The 22,564-nt window shown below is 41.4% G+C and overlaps 1 protein-coding gene across 7 annotated transcripts in view; it reads left to right on the top strand.

Annotated features, from left to right (window-relative positions):
• Slc47a1 (solute carrier family 47 member 1) overlaps nucleotides 1-22,564 on the top strand; it is a 38,098-nt gene that overhangs the window by 14,249 nt on the left and 1,285 nt on the right. For 3 of the 7 annotated variants that reach the window (XM_013365773.4, XM_040269618.2, XM_040269621.2), the window contains 11 exons: nucleotides 1,088-1,165; nucleotides 2,607-2,704; nucleotides 2,929-3,026; nucleotides 3,126-3,239; nucleotides 3,336-3,403; nucleotides 6,107-6,215; nucleotides 6,344-6,419; nucleotides 11,551-11,620; nucleotides 11,866-11,998; nucleotides 17,875-17,969; nucleotides 18,807-18,885. In XM_013365773.4, coding sequence (XP_013221227.2) covers nucleotides 1,088-1,165; nucleotides 2,607-2,704; nucleotides 2,929-3,026; nucleotides 3,126-3,239; nucleotides 3,336-3,403; nucleotides 6,107-6,215; nucleotides 6,344-6,419; nucleotides 11,551-11,620; nucleotides 11,866-11,998; nucleotides 17,875-17,969; nucleotides 18,807-18,885 — 1,018 coding nt within the window. Of the gene's footprint in view, nucleotides 1-1,087; nucleotides 1,166-2,606; nucleotides 2,705-2,928; nucleotides 3,027-3,125; nucleotides 3,240-3,335; nucleotides 3,404-6,106; nucleotides 6,216-6,343; nucleotides 6,420-11,550; nucleotides 11,621-11,865; nucleotides 11,999-13,509; nucleotides 17,130-17,874; nucleotides 17,970-18,806; nucleotides 18,886-21,926; nucleotides 22,302-22,564 lie in introns of those variants that run through there. The other 4 variants (XM_078042991.1, XM_040269622.2, XM_078042990.1 and 1 more) reach the window with 4 other exon arrangements.

The raw sequence follows: 22,564 nt of genomic DNA on the forward strand, positions 1-22,564 counted from the left end.
AGGGAAGGGTACCCCAGAGAGTGGGGCTGCAGTGTTGGGGGACGCTGTGGGTGCTGGCGTTAGAAGGGGGCGCTGGCCCAGAGGCTACTGGAGCAGAGCCTCATGTTCTCTGCTGAGGGCTTCAGTTTGTGGGAAACAAGCTCATTAGCAGAGCAGAGGTGACGTAGTTATGGAGGTGGTGGGATGATGAAGGTCCATGAGAAAGAAAGCATTGCCTTGTGGGAGCAGCAGGACATGTGATCACGGTGAGCTCAATAGAATGAGAGGGCAGGTGGGATGGAGGGACCATCGGAGAGGAGGGAGTGGCACTTTACCCCAAAATTTCTCTCTCAGGGGCCCTCCCTAGTGAGAAGCCTGGTCAGTAGTTGAGTGTAGAACAAAAAGAAGCAACTGGCTGTGATGGAGAGATTTTGTAATCTGCAAGAGGGCATAGGGGAGGAAGAGAACAGAGGAGCCTAGGCACTCCTTCAATGTGACCTCCCTGGGTCTCCTGTGACTTTCTCTGAGGGAGCTACCTCTTTGAGTATTGTGTGCACATAACTTCCACATCTGTCTCTGACCTCCAGGTGATATTTCCAGCTGTCTTTGGGAGACCCATGCATGTAGCATATAAGACCTCTTCATCCTGCCCACAAGCCTGCTCCTCCCCTGCCTGGATACCATCTCAATCCGTGGCCTCCACCACTTTCTCTCCTTGTAATCTGTCTTTCATAGGCTCTGTCACACCTGTAACAACTTCTTTTTTTTTTTTTTTTTTTTGGTACCAAGGATTGAACTCAGGGGCACTGGACCACTGAGCCACATCCCCAGCTCTATTTTGTATTTTATTTAGAGACAGGGTCTCACTGAGTTGCTTAGCATTTTGCTTTTGCTGAGGTTGGCTTTGAACTCGCAATCCTCCTGCCCCAGCCTCCCAAGCCGCTGGTATTACTGGCATGCGCCACGATGCCCGGCAGTAACTTCTTTTTTCTTCCTCCTACATCTGTCTGCTCAGTCACCTGGTCCCATAGGTGCTACCTGCCCCTCCCCCTCCTCTATGCCACCGCCTAATTCATTTCTTGCCATTTCTTCTCTGTCATTTCTGTAGAATCTAAGTGTTCCTGCTGCCAGTCTTTCTCTGAGTCCATCCGACACCACAATGCTGATTGTATCTTCAGACTCAAATGTAAATCTGATCGTAAGCTCCCCGGCTAAAAACTAACCAGGGGCTTCTTGATAAATAAGTGGTTTATGTAAGTGGTTGTCAAAGAAGACTCTTGTCCTGGCCCCTTCTGCCTGAGCCATCAGAGATGAACCTGTTAGGTTTTCCCAATCCCTATTGAGAGAAAAATCAGAGGAGTCATGGAGAGTCTCATCAGATGAAGAAGAAGAGTTAGAATATGAGTTTGAAGAAGGCTGGGGTTCAGGTGAAATTTAAATGAAGCGGTGATTGGTAGGCTTAGAACAGAATAGGGCTCTGAGTGAAGGACCAGCATCAAGTCTAGACTGTCACATGGACCCAGGTCCTCTTTCTCCTGAAACTGTAAAGCTATGGTGGATGTAGGAGGCAGATGGATGTAATCCACTACATCCAGGGACTCATGTGAAGTTCTGCATGTGGGGTAGAAATTAAAGCTACTTTCTTTTTCCTTTTATGGTGCAGGGCATGGAACCCAGGGTCTTGTACATGCTAGGGAGTGCTCTACCCCTGAGCTTCACCCTCAACCCCGAAAGATGCTTTTGTGTTAAAGTCAAAAGGAAGAGTGGGATGTTTTCTTTTTACTGAGATCATTTCAAACAGCAACATTTCTTACAGACTTTGATTTTGAGAAGAAAGTTTCTCAGTGTGTAAGAAAGCAGCAGTCATTCAAAGAAAAAAAAAAGAAGAAAGACATGTTTATGGGAGCAGTGAGACTTTGGGAGCAATAGTGTTCCCTCTTGTCTTTGCAGCCTACGTATTCTGTTCTTCTATCCTTATGTGGCAGGACAGATTTTGACATCCATAAAATGTTATTTTATGTCCGTTTGCTAAGTCTTCATTTGATTTGCTACTTTTCCCTTAGGGACTGAATCCAGGGCTTCAAACATACTAGGCAAGTGCTCCTCCGCTGAGCTACACCCTAGCCCCTAAGTCTGCATTTGAAATACCCAAATAGGCTGGAAATTTTTCCTGCCCCTGTTTCTCAGAGTCAGCTATGATATAGTCTGTTCCACACACCTCCAGAAAGAAACACTAGTTTCACAAGATCTCCTTTGGTCGATTTTTCTAAATTCCCATTTTGGTTGAGAGAGTATTGGACTTTCACACACCATCCAGTATAGAAGTGCCTTTAAAAAAAACCTGTCAGCTCCTGCATCCTGGAACCTTTGGAGATGAGCCATTTCTCTTCTCTCTGCTTTCTCCACATTTCTTGCCCAGTACGTCTCTCTGTGGTTAGAGCTCTTCACTTCATGCTTTAGAAAGAGAAGCAAGAGGAGGGACTGGGAGAGTGGGGAGGTAGGAGTAGCAGGGATCTAATACTGCACCCCAGTTAACCCCTCTTGCTACACCAGAGGTAGACACCCAGCTGAGCAGGCTAGCTGGAGAGTGTTTGGTAAGTGTGGCCCGTGTTGTCTCCTTGTTCCAGGGAATTGTTCTGCCCCAGATCCTGACGGGAGTTGCCGCTAACCTTGTCAATGCCCTTGCCAACTACCTGTTTCTCCATCAACTGCATCTTGGGGTGATGTGAGTCCAGGGAAGAAGGGTGGGCACTTGCTGTTCCTTGTGTAGCCTCCTTCTGCTACTCTGGAAAACCCTATTGGGGATGGAGGGATGTGCTGTCCTGGGGAAGATAACCTTGGAACCTGCTGAAGAGAGTACAAGAGGGGGGTATTGCTACCTCCTCACTGAGGAAGGCTTGGAGAAGGTGAAGCACAGGTGCCTGCCCTTACAGGGACTTTCTTTTCCAGGGGTTCTGCATTGGCCAATATGATTGCTCAGTTCACCCTGGCTCTCCTCCTCTTTCTCTACATCCTTGGGAGAAAACTGCATCAAGCTACATGGGGAGGTACAACTGCCTTTTGTCTTCTAATGTGAATGAGGATGAGCCTTTGCCCAGCCCGCTGGCCAGATAATGCTGGAAATGTGTGTGTGTGTGTACCTGCAGGGTGGTCCCTCGAGTGCCTACAGGACTGGGCCTCCTTCCTGCGCCTGGCGATCCCAAGCATGCTCATGCTGTGCATCGAGTGGTGGGCCTACGAGATTGGGAGCTTCCTGAGTGGTCTGTATAGGGGTGATTTGTGAAAACAGGGGGTAGGGTTCAGGGGATTGGGGAGATGGGTCCAAAAGCAAGGTGTCAGCTTTCTTGATTCACCAGGTATCCTTGGCATGGTGGAGCTGGGAGCTCAGTCCATCGTGTACGAGCTAGCCATCATCGTGTACATGGTAAGTGAGTGCCACCATGTGGACATGCAGGGTGTTCCCCTTGCTTGGTATTCTGCAGGTGGCGTTCTTTGATGGGCACAGCATTTGTGACGTAAGTAATTTGTGAAATGATTGATGAATGTTATCCGGAAGCCCAGGAGGGTCCTTATGGTATGGCTGGATCTTCCCAGTGAGCTGAAGCGGGAGTTAGGCAGAAACTCCAAATGATCTATGTGTCCGCTTTTCATTGCTGTGACCATGACAAGAAAAACCTGACAAGAAAAACTTAGAGGAGGAAAAGTTTATTTTGGGTTCATGGTTTCAGGGATTCAGTCCACGCACAGCCCATTCCATTGCGCTGGGCCCAAGAGCATCATGGTAGAGGGCATGATGAAGGAAAGCTGCCTCATGGGACCAGAAAGAGAAGAGGGAGCCAGGGGACAAGATATAATCCTTAATAAGGGCATGCTCCCAGTGAGCCTCCTTCTCTAGCCATGGTCCAGCTGCTTACAGTTACCTCCCAGTGTGGTAGTCTTTTCAAGTTCTTAATCCATCAAATGGATTAATCCACTGATTGGGTTACAGCTCCCATAACCTCTAGCATTACACAGGAGCTTTGGGGAGACACCTCATATCCAAATCATAACAATCTTCTAGCTTTCTGTTTCTATCACAATTCAAGTTGGACAGGTTTGATTGTATTTTCACACATTTAGAATCTTTTCAGTTGTCACAACAGGAGTGCCTTGAGGGGCCAGGTGAGAAGAAACAGGGCATACGGCCATAAAGGCTAAGTTACTTACCACGCCCAATTGCTTGGTTCTGAAGCCTCCTAAATCATAGTGGGTCCTCCTAAGAATGGGAAGCAGGATTTCCATTCGTTTGAGGAACTCCACTCATTTGAGGATTTTCTGTGACTTTGATTTACGGTAAACATCCATTGCCTATTCTGAAGGACTCTCTTCTATAGCAAGTTATCACTTTAGAAATATAAAATTAAAGACAGGGTTTGGGGGTGAAGCTCCATTGGTAGGGTGCTTGCCTAGCACGTGCTAGTTCCTGGGTTCCATCGCCGGCATAACACACACACACACACACACACACACACACACACACACGCACGATGGAAAGGGGGCATTTGTAATGTGGAAAGAGACTAAAACCAGCAAAGATGCTTTGAGTTTTTTGTTGCATTAGGGTTACATTCTCTCCTCCATTTGGCTATGTATATAATGGACACCTCAATGAACATCCTAGGATGAACCTCTCTGTGTACTTGCTCCATTGTTTTTTTAAATTTGTACCAAGTGACACTTACTGTACAATTTCAGATCCTTTGCATGTGTTGCATATTCTTTCCAACAGGCTTGTAAGAATTTACATTTCTACTTCAACAACTGTTCACATTTTGCTCCGTTTGCTGGCTCTGCCTGTCTGTCTATTTATCTACCTACCTGCCTGATTATTTATCTGCAAGGTCCATAATTAAATGCCACCAATTGTCCCAAAAATCTCCTCTATAACTGTTTATTTCCTTTGACATTAGGGTGACATGTCTCTTTAGAGTTCTTTAATCTGGAACAAATCGATCAAATCCTTAGATTTTCTCTGTCTTCCTTGACTGTGTGTTCTACGTATTTTCTCATAAATAGATTCATACTAACATCTATTTTTGGCAGGAATATTATAGAAGCAATGCCATGTGCTTCTCAGGGCCTTGTATCAGGAGGCAAATGATATTGATGGTTCTATCATTGGTGATGTTAATTTGGGTTGCTTAGTTAAGGTGGTGCCTGCCAGGTTTCTCCCTGCCGTTTCCCTATTATCTTCCTTTATGGTGAAGAAATCATTTGTTGCAAGATCTCTGTCCCTTTCGTGAGCTTTAGGTGGGGACTAAGACTTCCATTTCTTTTACATCTCTCAATCCTTCCTCAATCTGTGTATTAGATTTTCTTTAACCCCATCCTTAGTTATCCTGACTATATAGCAACTTTTATAGAGTGATGAATCTTTTTTCTTTATTAATATTTTCCAAGTGGAAAATTTATAGATAATAGTCATGCTAAATTGTATTGAGCAATTACTAACTGTGAGATGCTGTCTTAAGCAGTGAGCAGGTATGGACTCAGTAAAGACCCACAGCATCCCTGTCCGGTAGGTTCCATGACTGAAGCCTTTTTACAGATAAAATAATGAAGGTCCAGAAAGTCGAAGTAACTTGAGATCGCAAAGCAGAGGTCTAGAGAGGTGGAAGTAACTTGCTCGGGGTCACAAGAGATTTGAACGCAGGCTGTCTGACTTCAGAATCCTGATTCGTAACTACAGTGCCAATTCGGTTTCCTTATGCTTCCTTTGGTACCAAGTTTCTGTCTTCTAAACTTAATCCCTCGATGATCTTTCAGAACAGACACTAGCGTGGGCTCTGGATAGCTCATCCCCTTCCCCTTCCCCCATACCCAGAGGAGGTTGGTGATTGTGGGATCCTCCTCTGGCAGAGGTTCAGAAACTCATAGAAAAGTCCAGAGTGTGATGAGCATCATTATCTTGAGGATCCAGGTTCCACATTAGCCCTGGGCATCCCAGCAGGACCAAGGCCATTTGCAAATTAGGTTACAGAACTTATAGGACCAAGTTTTGCCTTGGAGATATGAGGCACCAATTTGCTTCTCTGTTTCTTGTTCTCATTTTGTAGTTTTGTTGTTGTAGGCTTCCTTTTCATTTTAGATCCCTGCGGGCTTCAGTGTGGCTGCCAACGTCCGGGTAGGAAATGCTTTGGGTGCTGGCAACATTGAGCAAGCAAAGAAGTCCTCTGTGGTTTCTCTGCTGGTCACAGGTGCTTAGACCCCTTGGCCCCGTGCATGAGCCTCATAGTGCCTGTAGCCTCTGTGCATGAAATCCAGCTGCCCCTGTGTCCTTCGGGCCTCCTTGTTCACTGTGCTGTTTTTTCCCTCTCACCTTCAGAGCTCTTTGCTATAACATTTTGTGTCCTGCTGTTAAGCTGTAAGGACCTCGTGGGATACATTTTCACTACTGACAGGTGAGTGCCAGGATTTTCTTGAAAGGTAAAATCTGTGCGAAAGAGTTGCTGTCGTGGGGGGGTGGGAGCCTGGGATAGCTGCATCTCAGGATGGGTCTGAGTCTTTTGCAAGATCAGAAACTCTACTGATTAGATGTGAAACCTGTTTATATTCTAGAATGTCAGTTTAATGGATATTAATGGTCATGTCTTTTTTTAAAAAAATACTTTTTGTTACTATTGAATACATTTTCAGGTGATTATAGCATTCCAAAATTCAAATCAGATGTATTCCAGAGTCTGAAACCTTCGGAGCACCAGCATGATGCCACAAGTGGAAAATTCTACACCTCACCTCACGTGATAGCTAGCAGGCAAAATCTAGACACTCTAAAATATTGCATAAAGTTATCTTCAGGCTGGGGGTGGTAGCACATGCCTACAATCCCAGTGACTCTGGAAGCCTTGGCAGGGGGATCACAAGTTCAAGGCCAGCCTCAGCAAATTTGTAAGGCCCTAAGCAACTTAGTGAGACCCTGTCCCAAAATCAAAAAATATAAAGGGCTGAGAATGTAGCTTAGTAGTTAAGGGTACAAAAAAAAAATTACCTTTAGCCTATGTGTATGAGGTACTAGGAAAAACATCCATGAATTTCGTGTTTAAATTTAAGTCCCGTACCAAGATGTCTCATTATGTATATGCAAATATTTTAAAATCTGAAAAATAATCTGGAACACTTCTGGTATAATATTTCTGATTAGGGCTACTCAACAATTATCTTGGCTCCAATGACACGAATCATCTTATATCTGCCAAACTGCCAGGTTTATAGAATATGCATAATATTTTTGCCAAATCAGATTGAAGTCAAAATTTCACTCATAAGCTATCTCAGAAATCACAGTATTGGCTGGGTGCAGTAGGAGGTTCATGAGTTCAAAACCAGCCTCGGCAACGGAAAGGCACTAAGCAACTCAGTGAGACCCTGTCTCTAAATAAAATACAAAATAGGGCTGGGGATAAAAGGAATCACAATATTAGATTGATTGCTGAAGAATTCTGGAGTGTGATAAATACCTTTCTGCTTTGCAGATTTTTCCTTTCTTCATTGATGAGACTAGCTGGTACATTCTAACTGTACAGAAATACCATGGGAATACTTCTTATTTGGGATCCCTTGTTAGCAATTCCAAATGGCAAATTGGTTTTTGCTCCATGGTTTCAAAAAGCCATTGGAGTGGGCAGAGCAAACTTTCAGTTTACTCTTCAGATATTTATCTTTTATATCCAGATAGTTTTTTTTTTCATCCTCTGCCACTGTATTACAGATTTTCCATTTTGGAATGAGTAAGGAAGGCAATCACAAATAGTTCTCATTTTTCTCAAAGGGAATCAGAATTAACTTTACTGGAAATATAGGCTAGACTGATGGTTCCATTGGGAATGTGGGGGATTGCATTCTGTCCACTTCTGAAAACCACACAGAGCAGGAAAAAGGATGAAAAAAAAAAAAGACTTAAAAACTGTATCTTTGAGATTAGGAGACACAGGAAACGCAAATATCAAAATACCATCATGTGCAACATAATGACATTTTGGTCAATGATGGACTGAATACATGACCCATCAGATTATAAAAGAGCTGAAGATACCTGTTCTATGGCCTCTCGATGCCACAGCTGTCACCACTCACATGTTTGTGGTAATGCTCTGCCACTTGTATAAAAGTATAACATGAACATGTATATATTACATAATAACTTGATCTATATTACATAATACTTGATAACTATAATAACTGACTTTATATTATTGGTTTATGTATTTATCACACTGCACTTTTAACCATTATTTTGGAGTGCACTCCTCCTTATAAAGGTTTCCCACGAAGCAGTATTATGTCAGCAGAGCCCCATGCACCACCTAGGCCCTGCTTCTCTTGATTGCATTCTTTTCTCATACTGTTTTCTTTATCATGGCCCTAGGAGCCATAGGTGTAATAGGCTATACTGCACACACACACACACACACACACACACACACACACACACACTATTTAACCAAGGTGTGTAGTAGGGTTCACCATCAGGTTGCAAGATCAGAAACTCTACTGATTAGATGTGAAACCTGTTTATATTCTAGAATGTCAGTTTAATAGGTAAATTTGTTCATTCTGAGATGTTCGCACAATGGCGAACAATAGTGTTTCTCAGAATGTGTTGCTGTCACTAAGGAGCCAAGAAGCAACTGAAATGAGCAAAATCATTGATATAAATGAAGCAGGGCCTGTTTAGCCTCAGGAGAGAGAGAAGGAGAAAGTCCCTCTACACAGTAAGAGACGAGTGAATTACTGCAAATCATCATCTTTTTTTAAAAAAAAAAAATCCATGAGAGAAATCAGTTTGCACGTTTTTATTTTTGCAAGAGAATTTTTAAGAACTGGAAGAAATAGACAATTCTCTGAGAAAATAATTGATCAAAATTTACTCAAGAAGAGCAGGGGTTATGGCTCAGTAGTAGAGCACTTGCTTAGCATGTGTGAGGCACTGGGTTTGATTTTCAGCACCACATATAAAATAAAATAAAGGTTCATCAACAACTAGAAAAATATAGACATTAAAAAATTACCCCAAAAAGGGATTGAAAGTCTAAACATGGTGATTTCCTTATGAGAAATAAGAGACAATAATTTAAAATGCCAAAAAAGCATTAGTTCCAGAGGGTCCCAAAGGAGAATTTTATCCAGTCTTTAAAATATAGATAAAATTCCAGTCATGTTTAAACTATTCCTCAGCACAGAAAAATGGAATTTCAGCATTCTGTTTATGAAGCAAACATAAAAGTGGCTCCAGAATCTGACAAAATTTGCACATTAAAAAAAAGAAAATCAAACCATTCTTACTTATTAATATGGATTTAAAAATTCAAAATAAAGAGCCAGGGTGTGCTCCTTGGATGTGCAAGCTTAGGCTTCACAGCACCCTGGATTCATTCCCCAGCACCCAAAAGAAAAAGAAATAAAAATCCAAAATAAAGTATTAGTAGGCAAGAATTGAACAACACTGTGAAAATAATGTATTTTTGGTAGAATAGGAAAGGTGAAGATGAGAGGTGGAAACGGCAAGATGCAGATCATGTACAGAATGCTTTTTGTGAAGTGATAGTGTACAGAAATTAAGAATATCCATTTGTATTTGCTCATATTTTCATTAAAACTGGACAAATACACAAAGTAGAAAAAATTGTTACCTGGGAGGACAGGGTAGTAATGGGGTGGATTGGAAGACTGTGGCCATAAGGCTTCTCACTCTCCTTTTCCTGTTGTTTGATTTCTTTAATCATCTGCAAATTTTCCCTATTCAGACATTAAATTTTAATAAATGAACTATGTTCCTGTCCTTTCTGAGGAAGTGATCATCTTGTTCATTTATTCATTCATTTAACAAATATTTATTGTCATGCATTAATATGGGCTTATTTGTGACCAGACCACTGAAGGGTATGATGGATTTCTTGCCTCCCTAGGTCAGTGATAGAATTTTTCTTGCTTCCTGTCACATGTGGGCTTTTGAATCTGTCTCTCTAGGGGGCACGTTGGCACATGCCTGTCATTCCAGTGACTCAGGAGGATCACAAGTTCGGGACCAGTCTCAGCAATTTAGCTGAGACAATATTTCAAAAATAAATAAATAAATAAATTAAATTTTAAAAAAAGGATGTAACTTAGTGGTAAAGAGCACTTGAGTTAGATCCCAAGTGACTCCTCTTTCTCTTGGGCGGGGGGGGGGGCGGAATCATCTATTCTAGCATTAGAAATTAAAGCTTCTTTGTAGGATCTAAGGATAATTCTGCAGAATGTATCTATGGCTATAAAACTTTACTAACCTTGGTTCCATAGAAAGTACTTTTTTGTTCATTTTTTGGTGATGCTGGGGATCAAACTCATAGCCTCACACATGCTGGGTAGGTGCTGTACCACTGAACTATACCTTCAGCTCCGATAGAGAGCACCTTAACTCTTAACTCTGTAATGCTTTATCCACTGTGGGATTGAACCTAGAAGTGTTCTGCCTCTGAGACACATCTTCAGCATCCACTTTAAAATTTTTAAATTTTATTTATTTACTTTTAAAATTTATTTTGGTGCTGGGGGACCAAAATTCAGGGGTGGGGGCTTTACTACTGAGTTACATTCCTAACCCTTTTTACTTTTTATTTTGAGACAAGATCTTGCTAAATTGCTTAGAGCCTCATTATATTGCTGAAGCTGGCCTCGAACTTGTAATCCTCCTACCTGAGAGCCCACCAAGTCACTAGGATTACGGTTGTGCACCAACATACTCAGTTTTTTCTTTCTTTCTTTCTTTATATATATATATATATATATATATATATATATTTACATTTTTAAAATACCTTTATTTTTATGTGGGTTGAGGATTGAACCCAGGGCCTCGCATGTGCTGGACAAGCACTCTACCGCTGAGCCACAGCCCCAACCACTTTCTTTTCTTATTCTTTTTATTTTTTTGCATTAGGGGTTTGCTAAGTTGCCCAGGCTGGCTTTGAACTTAGGATCCTTCTGCCTCAGCCTCCTGAGTAGCTGGGAATACAGGGGTACGCCATAGTGCCTGGTCTAAGGAATCATTTTAGAAGGATGACGGTAAAATGTAAGCTTTAGTTTTTGCAGGCAGTGGAGTACCAAGTCATTGAATTGGTTTATGTGGTCAACTACATTCAATTACATTTGCTGCTTTTATTTAGCAATTATATATATAAATAGAATTTCCCCCTAAAAATTATAAGATAGAGTTTCCCTCTAAAAATTATAAGATAGAACTGGGGGTATAGCTTAGTGGTAAAACACTTGCCCAGCATGTGCAAGATCCTGAGTTGGATCTCCAGCATTGGGAAAAAAAAAAGTCATGTCCTACAACATGCAGTTTGCTTCTTCTTTGGGCCAAGCACCTGTAGCATTGTCCCTGAATAGAAGCTATTGGCTGGAATGCGTGGGCCATGTCTGCAAGACAAAGGCTGAACTGTGCTGCTGAACTGAGACAAGAGCAAAGTCCCACCACCTGGGAACTGCGTAGTTCTCCTTTCCCACATATTTGTGTTCCACTAATCACCATGTGCTTTATTTTCTGAACAGAGACATCGTTGCTCTGGTGGCTCAGGTGGTCCCAATTTATGCTGTGTCCCACCTCTTTGAAGGACTTGCTGTGAGTGTTGTGCCCTTAAGAACTTTCATGATCTATGTGTTTCTTCTGATGATGGTAAATTTCAACTGAGAAGAGGAGTTAGGGTAGGAAGTACTATTGTCATGGTTCCTTCTGCAGGATATTGTCACTTGTTCATGGATTTTTAAGTCTGAGTGGCATGAAATATCTGGTCCATGCTTGGGAGGTGGGGAGTCTTTCAAAAGCACCAGTAGTGTTCACACTGATGAGATGTTACCTGCCCACAGTGTACGAGTGGTGGCGTTCTGCGGGGAACTGGAAGTCAGAAGGTGGGAGCCATTGTTAACGCCATTGGGTATTACGTGATTGGTCTCCCCATTGGGATCGCACTGATGTTTGCGGCCAAGCTTGGAGTGATTGGTAAGCTTTATTTCAAAAATAATGATTGGGAATATACTGGTAATCAATAAATGATTCTATCAAAACTTGAAGGCTGTCTTTGGGTGAAGTGTAACTGATTTAAATATGGTTTGTTTTAATCCATCAGATCTGGGCAGGCAAAGCAGTTACTGACCAGGAAATGACCCTCAGAGAACACTGAAATTTGACTCTGGAAATCTGGAGTTTTCAACTTCAGTTCTACCCTTGGTTAGAGAAAGCAAGGGCTGGACACACAGTAGCCTCCAGCTCCAGCCCCAGCCCCAGCCCCAGCCAGGAGCCCAAGGCTGCCTGGTCATGCCCCTCTTGCCCATGCAGGTGATGGTCCCCATTGCAATACCCAGCACAACAAAATGTCCTTTCTCCTCCTCTCCCTGATTTACCTGTCCAGTTTTCACTTCTTCAGAGGAGTGATAGCAGGGACCACCGAAGAAGCATTTGGAAATGTCCCTTTTGTAGATCTGTTCTGTTCTTTTAGTGATAGCCCCTTGCCTCAGCAAGACCCTGACAGTGAAACTGCAATAGGAAGGTCATCCTCCTGTGGCCATCCTGGAGAGATTGGGATGAAGTGGGAAAGTGGCCGGTCAGCAACATGGCACCCGGACCCAGTAGGACCTAGAATAACACCCTTTTGTGCTCACCAAGGAGCATGGCAACTGGCCAGCGCTCTCCTTATCATCCTTATCTTCATCTGTAGCCCCTGCCTCCCACCTGCCATAATCTTTGGTATATCTTATCTATATCTTGTGGGTATTCCCATAGGGTATGGGAGAGGGAATCAATGTGGACAGTGCAGAAGGAAGGTGGGGCAAGACATCTCTTTATCCCTTGTTTTAGTTAGCTTTTCTTTTGTTACTGTGACCAAAAGACCTGACAAGAACAATTAAAGGAGGAAAAGCTTATTTGGGGCCTTTTCAGTTTCAGAGGTCTCAGTGTATAGACGGCCAGCTCCATTGCTCTGAGCCAGAGGTGAGGTAGAACATCATGATAGAATGGTGTGGTAGAGGGAAGCAGTTCAGGGCATGATATCAGGAAACAGAGACAAAACTCTACTTAACAAGGGCAAAATATAAACCTCAAAGGCACATACCCAGTGATCCACCTCCTCTAGCCACACCCTACTTGCCTATGGTTACCACCCAGTTAATCCATTCAAGTGAATTAATGCATTGATAAGGCTAAGGCTTTTGTAACCCAATCAGTTCACCTCTGAAAGTTCTTGTTTTGTCTCACACATGAGCTTTTGGGGGATACCTCCTATCTAAACCATAATATCCTCTTACTGAATTTGGAGGAAAGAACTGAATCCACATGATCTGAAATTACCAGACTATTTTTTTTTAAGTAGGGAAATATGTGATTGCCTAGCTTTGGTTTCTAAAATAATAATTGGGAATGCATTGGCAGTGAATACATGATGATATTAAAACCTGAACATTGTCTTTGGTGTGAAGTGGTAACTGACTTAAGCATGGTTTGTTTTAATCTATTAGTATTTGGCGGGCTCAGAGGTGGTGAGAAGTCATCCGATACCCACAGAGAACTTCCAGACCAACATGCTTCATTGTGTTGCACATTTTTCTCAAGTTCAATAGTGTTTTAATTAAAAATACAGAAGATGGTCAAAGAATGGAATTTTCAGAACTCATTGGTGCAGAAAATTATTTAGCTGAGTTTCTGGCATTATTCAGGCTTTGACTTCACTGATGAAAATGTTAATGGAAACGAAACAGAGGAACCTATTTTTTTTACTGATATTTTATTTAACACTATCTAAAATATTATCATTGGAACATTCAATAAGTATAAAATACTAAAGATAACATATTCTTTTTTATATTGTATCATTTTATAAAAATTATTTTAATTGAAAAAGCATACATGTCTGTATGAAAATGCTACAAATAAAACCATAATTTTGTACAATTAATATGCACTAATTATAATTTTAAAAAGGAATCACAATTGAATACATATGTGGGGCACCATGTGGTATTTTCATGTGCGTACAATGTGGAATGATTAGATCAAGGTAATTAACATACCTGTCATCTTGCTTATTTTTCATGATGAGACATCTGAAATTCACTCATATGCAGTATGGTGTGATTGACTATAGTCACCCTGCTGTGCAGTAGATTTCAAAACTCATTCTTCTTGTCTATCTACAACATTGTGTCCTTTTGTGTTTCTTGGGATCAAATTCAGGGCTTCATGCATACTAGGCAAACACTTTACCACAGAGCCACACACTTTGGCCCAAGAAACCTTGTACCCTTTGACCAACAATTCGCCATACTCTCCCACCCCATCCCCCCGGGTCACCCCAGCCTCTTATAACCGTCATTCTACTCTCTACTTCTTTCAGTTCAACTTTTCTGGAAGAAGAATTTACTTTAAAATATAGATCCCTCTATATCCTAAGGGCTGTACTTGTCCCACTTCATTTATTTAGTAAAAGCATACCTACTGTGTGCAAAGTAGAGGGATTTGAGAATTTCTGAAGGAAATGTTGGGGGCTCTGGGACACTGTGAAAGGACTGTAGTCAATTCTTCCAACCTACCATTTAGATGGAAGTATAGCATGAATTGGTTTGGAATGTCATATTGCTCCCAGTAGGGTGTGCAGTGTAACTGTACAAAATGCCCAGATGAATCTCAAAATGCTACAGATTCTTTTGAGCAACCTATCACATTGTAACAGCCTCAGAATTCTCTTAGAGGCCTTTCTAATATGCAAATTCCTAATTCCTGCCCAGGATATTCTAATAATTATCCTGTTTGGCTGGGTGCAGTGGTGCACACCTGTAATCTCAGGGGTGAGGGAGGCTGAGGTAGGAGGAGTTCAAAGCGAGCCTCAGCAACTTAGCAAGATCCTATCTCATTAAAAAAAAAAAAAAGGCTGGTGATGTGGCTCAGTGGTTAAGTGGGTTCAATCCCTGGCACCCTCCCCCCAAAAAAACCAAAACAAAACCAAAATCCTGTGTGGGGTTCCTAGTTGAGTCAAACAGAAATCTTTTAATATGTATTGTGAAATTACTAGAAATCAAGTTCATAATTTTCAAATTATGACTGGAGCTAGCTAGTTATTTTCTTTTGAAGATAAGGTGAACTTGTAAGTTCTGTGTCCTAGGAACTCTGGATTTGGAAGAGGAAGGAGGGGCTTGCTTTTACTAATCCATTATAGGACTAGCAGGTGGTCACTAAGTTCACTATTGTGAATGAAAATAAATGTGATGGGAAGGTGTTTGGTGAAGAGGAGTAGAGGAGCTGTAAACCTTGCATGGAGTCTCCCCTCCAGAACCTGGGAACCCAGACTAGCCCCCTTAATATGAACAGCCGTGGAAATAAACCAAGAACAAGCAAAAGAGAAAAGCAAAGGCATTGTGTTCTGAGCCTGCCACCCAGGGAAGTCAGCCACTGGTAGTGGGAGAGCTTTATAGTGGGTAAGAAGGATGGCTCAGGTGGCCCTGATTGGAGGCTGTTGGCCTGGGGGAGCTAGAGGTGGCTGACTAGATGTGGGGCCACTACATGATTGGCTCGAGGTATATATTTGTCTGAAGGTGGAAGTGGGGACCCAAATTAGGGAAGCTGTCAGTTATGAGCCAAGCCTGGCCATTTGGCATTGATTGTTGTAGAAGTTATGGTTTGGCTTTCTGATTTGTCACTAGAGTTGCCAAAATAGCTTCCAGCAAGTCTGGTTTCTAGCAGGCTGCCTTCCTGGGTTGCTTATTGTGGATAAAAGGTCGATTTCCTGGGCTGGTTGCTGCATGTGGGTCAGAGTTCTATTTTTACGTTCAGTCTGGCAATTGTCTGTCTGTACATTCATCCTCCCATGGACTACCTTAGAGCTTTTGATTCTATCATTAGTTCATTACTGATAAAGCCTCTCATTATTTCCATCTCCTCAATGCCTTATGTAGGGTTTTACATTTATTTATTCATTCATTTATTTATTTGATACCAGAGATTGAACCCAGGAGTGTTCTACCTCTGAGAATACGACCCATTCCTTTTTTACAAAAATGTTTATTTTGAGATTGTGTATTGCTAAGTTGCTCAGTCTGGTCTCAAACTGCCTCAGCCTCCTGCCTCAACCTCCTGAGAAGCTAGAATTACAGATGTGCGCTACTGTGCCTGGCCTTGTGTGGGTTCATTAGGTAAAATCTGTATAATACTTTGAGATCTAACAGGCTTTCTCTATCATTCATTTGCACTCAACATCTCCTCTTTGTTTCTAATCATCTCTGGGTGCATAACCCTCCCCTGCAAGCTTCCAGAAAAATCTGTAGAGGTCAAGTAGGAAATTCTGGGGTAGAGAATATCACTACTTTTTAATGAGTGGTAAATTTTGCTATGAAAATTATTTTATTTTTTAACTGTTAAAATGTTTTAATACCAATGTAAAATGGAATCCAGGTGTTACAAGCACCTTTCTGAATACAAACATTGATTTCTGAAATGGTTTCTCAGCTGGGGATGTAACTCAGTGGTAGAACATGTGTTTAGCATGCACAGGGCTCTGGACTCAATCCCCAGCATGCCCCCCGCCCCATAAAAAGCTTTCTTTCCCTTTCAGAAGCCTAAATACTGAGGTATAGTCAGGGATCCCCCATGGAAAGTAGCATCCCTTAAGGTTAAGTGGTAAAAACTTTGAGAGGGGAGGGAATGAGATCATCAGAGCCCCACAGGAACAAATGAATTCCAGGGACTAACTTATGGCTTGTTAGCTATTAAGAGCACAGTATATTCCTTTCCCTCTTCACTCACTCTCAAACCATCTTATAGATCTCCAAAAACGAGATGCATCACTAAAGTCAGGATACCTTTGCCATGACTCTCCAAGAACAAACAACAAAGAGGACAAAACTCTTGAGGCATCATTGAAATAGCACATTCCAAGGACCCTGAACTTGTTACTTGCATGATTTATGTTTTTCTCCATCTGCATGTGTTTTCTCCACAGTTCCAGCAATTCATCCTTATCACAAGGCGGAGGTGATTATATAGGGAAAGATGTAACATTTGCTCCAGACTGAAGGGCCCCTCCCTCAAGGTTGAAGGACTCCCCCAGACACACACACACACAAATACCTTAGAAAATATGCCCAAAGCCAATTAAAATTCCTAGACTCTAGCCTACCCTTGCCATTCTTGCACAGGAATAAAAACTTAGCTCCCTTTGTTTGAAGAGTTAGCTCGACAGTCTCTTGTTTAGTGCTGTGTCTCCCTTCTGCTGGAGCAAGAAATCCCAATGGTTTTGTTCCTGTTGCCGTTGATCCTTCCTCGGATTCGTCTGGTGGAGCACAAGAACCACCAGGACTAATACTATGAACAAATAATTCTTAGGTCTTTCTTACATTTTTTCCTTTTTAATATATCTCCAGGTGACCAACCTGCAAACTAACTAATATCCGAAATCAAAGGCCTCTAGAAGCAGCCAAATTAAAAATGAAGTATTTTTAATTCACTAATTGACCATGATGATTTCTGCTTTTTTTTTTTTAATGTTCATCTATTTTTGAGGAACATAGGGCAGAAGGAATTCTGTCCTATGAAATTTAATTTTCTTGTCACTGGCACTATTATTGATATCCAAACATTAAAATAAAAATGGCCAGCGATAACCTCTGAATCTTTGCTGTGACAATCACAGAAAGTGGTCTCAGGGGGTGCTGGCTTTCTGGAAACCCAAGAAGAGAGCAGGTAGAGTCCTAAGGTCCACTATGGACCCCATCTCAGCCATGGAAGCAGATTCCCAGCTTGGTCTGCAGAAGTAACAGGAGATACATACATCCTCTCAGCTGTGGCCATTTTCCACTGAGCTAACCACCTCTGTTAAATATTTCCACATCCAGGTCTGTGGGCGGGGATCATCATCTGTACTGTCGCTCAAGCTGTGTGCTTTATAGTCTTTATTGCTCGGCTCAACTGGAAACAAGCCTGTCAACAGGTAACTATGCTCATGCATGTCCCAGCAAAAGTCCCTTCCCTAGGGGCTGGGGATGTGGCTCAAGTGGTAGCGTGCTCGCCTAGCATGTGTGAGGCACTGGGTTCGATTCTCAGCAAATTTAAAAAAAAAAAAATTAAAGATATTGTGTCCATCTAAAAAACTAAAAAATTTTAAAAAAAGTTTCTTCCCTAGAAAACAAGCAGGATCTGATGGGGTGCTCACTCTTTTGCTTTGGGAGGTTCTTTTCTCTTTGATGCTATTTTTAGGTTTTAACTGGATTTTCAGATACGAAGGACTCCATGACCCTGGCTTTATCTGTTTTCTGGTTGTGGAGTCAAAGAATAGAAACATACAAGCCTCCTTTTATTTATTCATTTATTTTTATATCTCCTTTAGCATCTCACCTTTGGCCAATTTCAGGATAGAATTGGAAACTTGAGAGGAAGCATCAAAGTTCATCCTAACCCTGTTTACTGTTTTCTCAAAATATTTTGTTAAGATCCTGTGTGCCTCCTTCTCTCCACCTTTCCAGGGTCAATGTGAGTTCTGGAAATAGGAGGTTAAAAAAAGGAGATGAAGTAAGAAGGGCAGGTTCTAAGTGATCTTGGTCCTTCATCTCACCCTGCACCGTGTCCATCCAGCCTTGCCCCTTGTCCATCCAGCCTTGCCCCTCCCACTGACTCCATTTCAGTTCTTATGAAAGCGGATTCTATAGCCATGACCTAGAGAAGATTCAACTTTACATGTCCATTGAGGAACAGGGTTTGGCTTTTCCTAAACTGGGTATCAAACCTACACTATCTAACATCTAGTGAGCTCTGAATTTCATTTTTCTAGGCTCAAGTACATGCCAATTTGAAGGTCAATGTGGCCCCAGATGAGAATTCTGCTGTCCCTCAAGATCCAGTTTACCCAGGTATGATATAATGCTGTCAGCTCTTAGGCCTGACTAGGTAGGACTGGAGGGGTCATTTGCTCAGTTTACTGCTGTGTATTGATATAGGGTACTGATGTTTCAGAAATAAATGACAGAGTCAGTTAATGCCCACTTTGGGGTAAATTAAAGTTTGTTGGCTTCAATTCCATACATTAACATACAGCTATAGTGATTAAAGGGCCCTTAGTTCCTTTGCTAATTTGTGATATTTCTGCAACCATTCTACAGGCATTTTTTTCTCTTTTAAAATATGTTTTCAGTTGACATAATAATTGTACATATTTGTGAGTCACAGTGTGACATCTCAATACATGTGTACAAATGTGTAATGATCAGTTTGGGGTAATTGGCTTATCCATCACTTCAAACATTTATCATTTCTTTGTGTTTGAGCTACAGATATTTCTAATACTTGGAGATCCTCTGCATGGGTCACATCTTGAAAACTGACATTTGTGTTTATTTTAGTGAGGTTTCTAGTGTCTATTAGAGACACCTGCTTTAAGTAAGTTATTGTTTAGACAATTGCTTCTGATGAACATTCTACAAATGTATTTTTTTTTCCTGTCATTTTTTGTAATTCTTTTTTTTCTCTCTCTCTTTCTTGGTTTATTATATTCTGTTAACCATTTCTTTAATTCTTTTTTAAAATTTGTTTTAATTAGTTACACATGACAGTACAATGATCTTGACATAGCATACATTTGAATCAGATGGGATATAATTTCTCATTTTTCTGAATGTATTTGCAGAATTACATTGGTCATGCAGTCACGTATATACCCACAGCAATAATAATTTCTATTTTATTCTGCTGTCCATCTTTGTAATTCTTCTACATTCCCAGTTTCTTAGGCAGGTAGTCATTTTAGTCCTTTGTTACTGTAAAGGAGGTAACAATGGTTTCCCTCTGCACACCTAGGTTCTACAGCTAGTCCAAGAATGGAATTGACATAGGGCAGATTAACAGGAGAAAAAAAATATATTTAATTACATGCACAGGCTTGGGAATCCCACAAAATGAGACTCAAAGAAGGGTCCGATGGGTATAGTTAATATCGATTCCTGAACAACAGAAAGGAGTAGGGGTGTGAGGCTTCTGGGGGGTTGGCTACACAAGAGAAGGTGAGAGGAATAAATGCATGGTAAATAAAGATGGTCTTCTTATATAGAAAGTTTCTCAGATGATAAAAGTTGTTCAGGAGCAGCCCTCTTCCTGACATAGACACTTTTACTAATGTAAATTTTCTTTTTTTTTCTAGTTTCTTTTCTTTTTTATTCTAATTTGTTATATATGACAGCAGAATGCATTACAGTTCATATTATACATATAGAGCACAATTTTTCATATCTCTGGTTGTATTCAAAGTATATTCACACCATTCGTGTCCTCATGCAGCTACTTAGGGTAATGGTGTCCATCTCATTCCACCGTCTTTCCTACCCCCATGCCTCCTCCCTTCCCTCCCTCCTCTTTGCCCTATCAAGAGTTTGTCTAATCCTCCCTTCTTTTATTAAAAGATAGCTTTTCAGAGGTACTCCCCTTCTGCAGTTTAAAATAGCTTGAAACATGGGGTGGCATATTCTGGTCTTCTACAGTCACATTTTGGGGGCAGTATGTCCTGAGCTTCAACACTCCTTTATAATGTAACCCTTTGGACTTTCTGATGGCTAACTGTCTGCCAGGGATCAGTTCTGGTTTTTGGTTTCTTTTTCCTCAGTTCTCATGCATATTGTCTAGTCTGTGTGTCTGCTTATCTTTGATTATGTCATAGACTTTATATTTGGACATCGTTTTAGAAGTCATTTGAGGTCTAAAACTGTTCCCGGGACTCAGGTCTGGATGCTCACCACTCAAAAGCCAATACTCAGGAGATAAGAATTGACTGGAAGGAAATCAGGTTTATTCAAGGGCTGGCCTCCTGGAAGATGGAGAGAGTGATGGTCTTCCAGGCTTCACCTTGGGGAACTTGAGTGCAAAGGAGAAGCAGGGCAAGAAGGCTCTGTGCTGAGTGGGGTCTTTCTCACCCAGGCCTGTGTTCTTTTTCCTTCGTCTCTGGCAGGAACATCACAATGTACCTCAACATACTGAGGTTAGTTCCTATAGTTCTTTATCCAAACACATTACTTTTCTTCAAGTTAAACCTCATGACAGAGTACATATTTGTGTTAGTTGATGGACAGAACTAAAGGCTGAGGAGTGGTGTTGTTATACAATCTGATTTATTTGAAGGTCACCAGATGTTCAGGGTTCCGGAAATCTAAATCAACATTATTGAGCAGGTAACATCTTACTTATTTAGGTACAGCCTCTCTTCAGAATTCAGAATGCTAGGTACCTTGGCATAGGGAGGTAAAGTGACCCTGCAAAGGGCAAATAGAGGGCAAAGGGCAACTTGAAAAGCAGCAGCCACTGTTAGAGTTTTCTAGTTCCAGATAGGATTTTATTTTGCTTTTGTCAGAGGCTGAATTTCATAAGCAATCTAGGGCACTTTGACAGATTGAGGTTTCTGGACTGATCTGAACATGAGAGGCAGCCAGGGTGAGGCTGGCTTACTTCTGTTTTGTCCTTAATTGCAGCGCTTTGGTGAGGAGTTCAAGTCCAAGTACAGAGAGGCTTACCACAGCCCACTGTTGCTCGGTATTGCTCAGCCTCTGAGCCACATGTTCCTGATGGAAAACTCACAGTGCAAAAGCAGCCCCAAAGGCCAAGCTTGTGCCTCTGAGTTTTACAGCCTTCTCATGATCTTGCCCCGGTATCTCTTCATTACACTGTTAGCTCTCTGATGCCTTCAAGATGATCTTCTTGTTTTATCCAGACTTTATAATTATCTTGAGAGTTGGTCTGAGTTTTCTACCATCAATGAAATCTTCCTCAAATTATAAAGTGGGGATCGTAATTGTACTTAACTTACACTATTATTGTCAGGGTCAAGTGAATGCTGAGAACTACCCGACACAGAGTAAGCATTTTGTAGATGTGAGCTGGTATTATTGTGTTCAAAATTATTTTCTTTCAGAACTCTGAGGGGATGTAACATTCCAATACAGGGTGAGCATCCCTAATCTGAAATCTGAAACACTTCTGGTTCCAATCATCTCAGAAAAGGAATATTCAACCTTTATCTATTTATGTTTATTAAGAAGTTGGATGCCAGCCAGGCATGGAGGCACTGGCCTATAATCCCAGCTATTCAGAGGGCTGAGACGGAAGGATAACAAGTTCAAGGCCTACTTAGACAAGTTAGAAAGACCCTGTTTCAAAATAAAAAATAAAAGGGCTGCAAGGTGCAGCTCAGAACTTTCTTCACATGTGCAAAGCCTTAGGTTCAACTTCCTAGCACATTTTATGCAACCCTCAGTACTGCAAAAATAAAGAAATGCGTAAAAGATAAGTTGCATACCAGCCTTATTCTTGTGCCATTAGATTTTACTTTTCTCTTGGGACATTTTTAGGATATTCTTATTCTGCAGCATCATGAGACTAAGTCAAAGTGTGAGTCCTTACCCTGGTACTTCATAGGTCCTTAGATATGAAGATTCCCATCTTTAGTTCTGTGAACAGCCTCATTTTTTTCTCTTAGTTTATTTCTCCCTCCATTTGCTTTGTTCTCTTTTTGAAATGCTTATTAGATGGGTGTTGGAACCTTGAAAATTC

Source organism: Ictidomys tridecemlineatus, chromosome 3, assembly GCF_052094955.1.
Source record: "Ictidomys tridecemlineatus isolate mIctTri1 chromosome 3, mIctTri1.hap1, whole genome shotgun sequence".
In the NCBI taxonomy this organism is placed as follows: Eukaryota; Metazoa; Chordata; class Mammalia; order Rodentia; family Sciuridae; genus Ictidomys; species Ictidomys tridecemlineatus.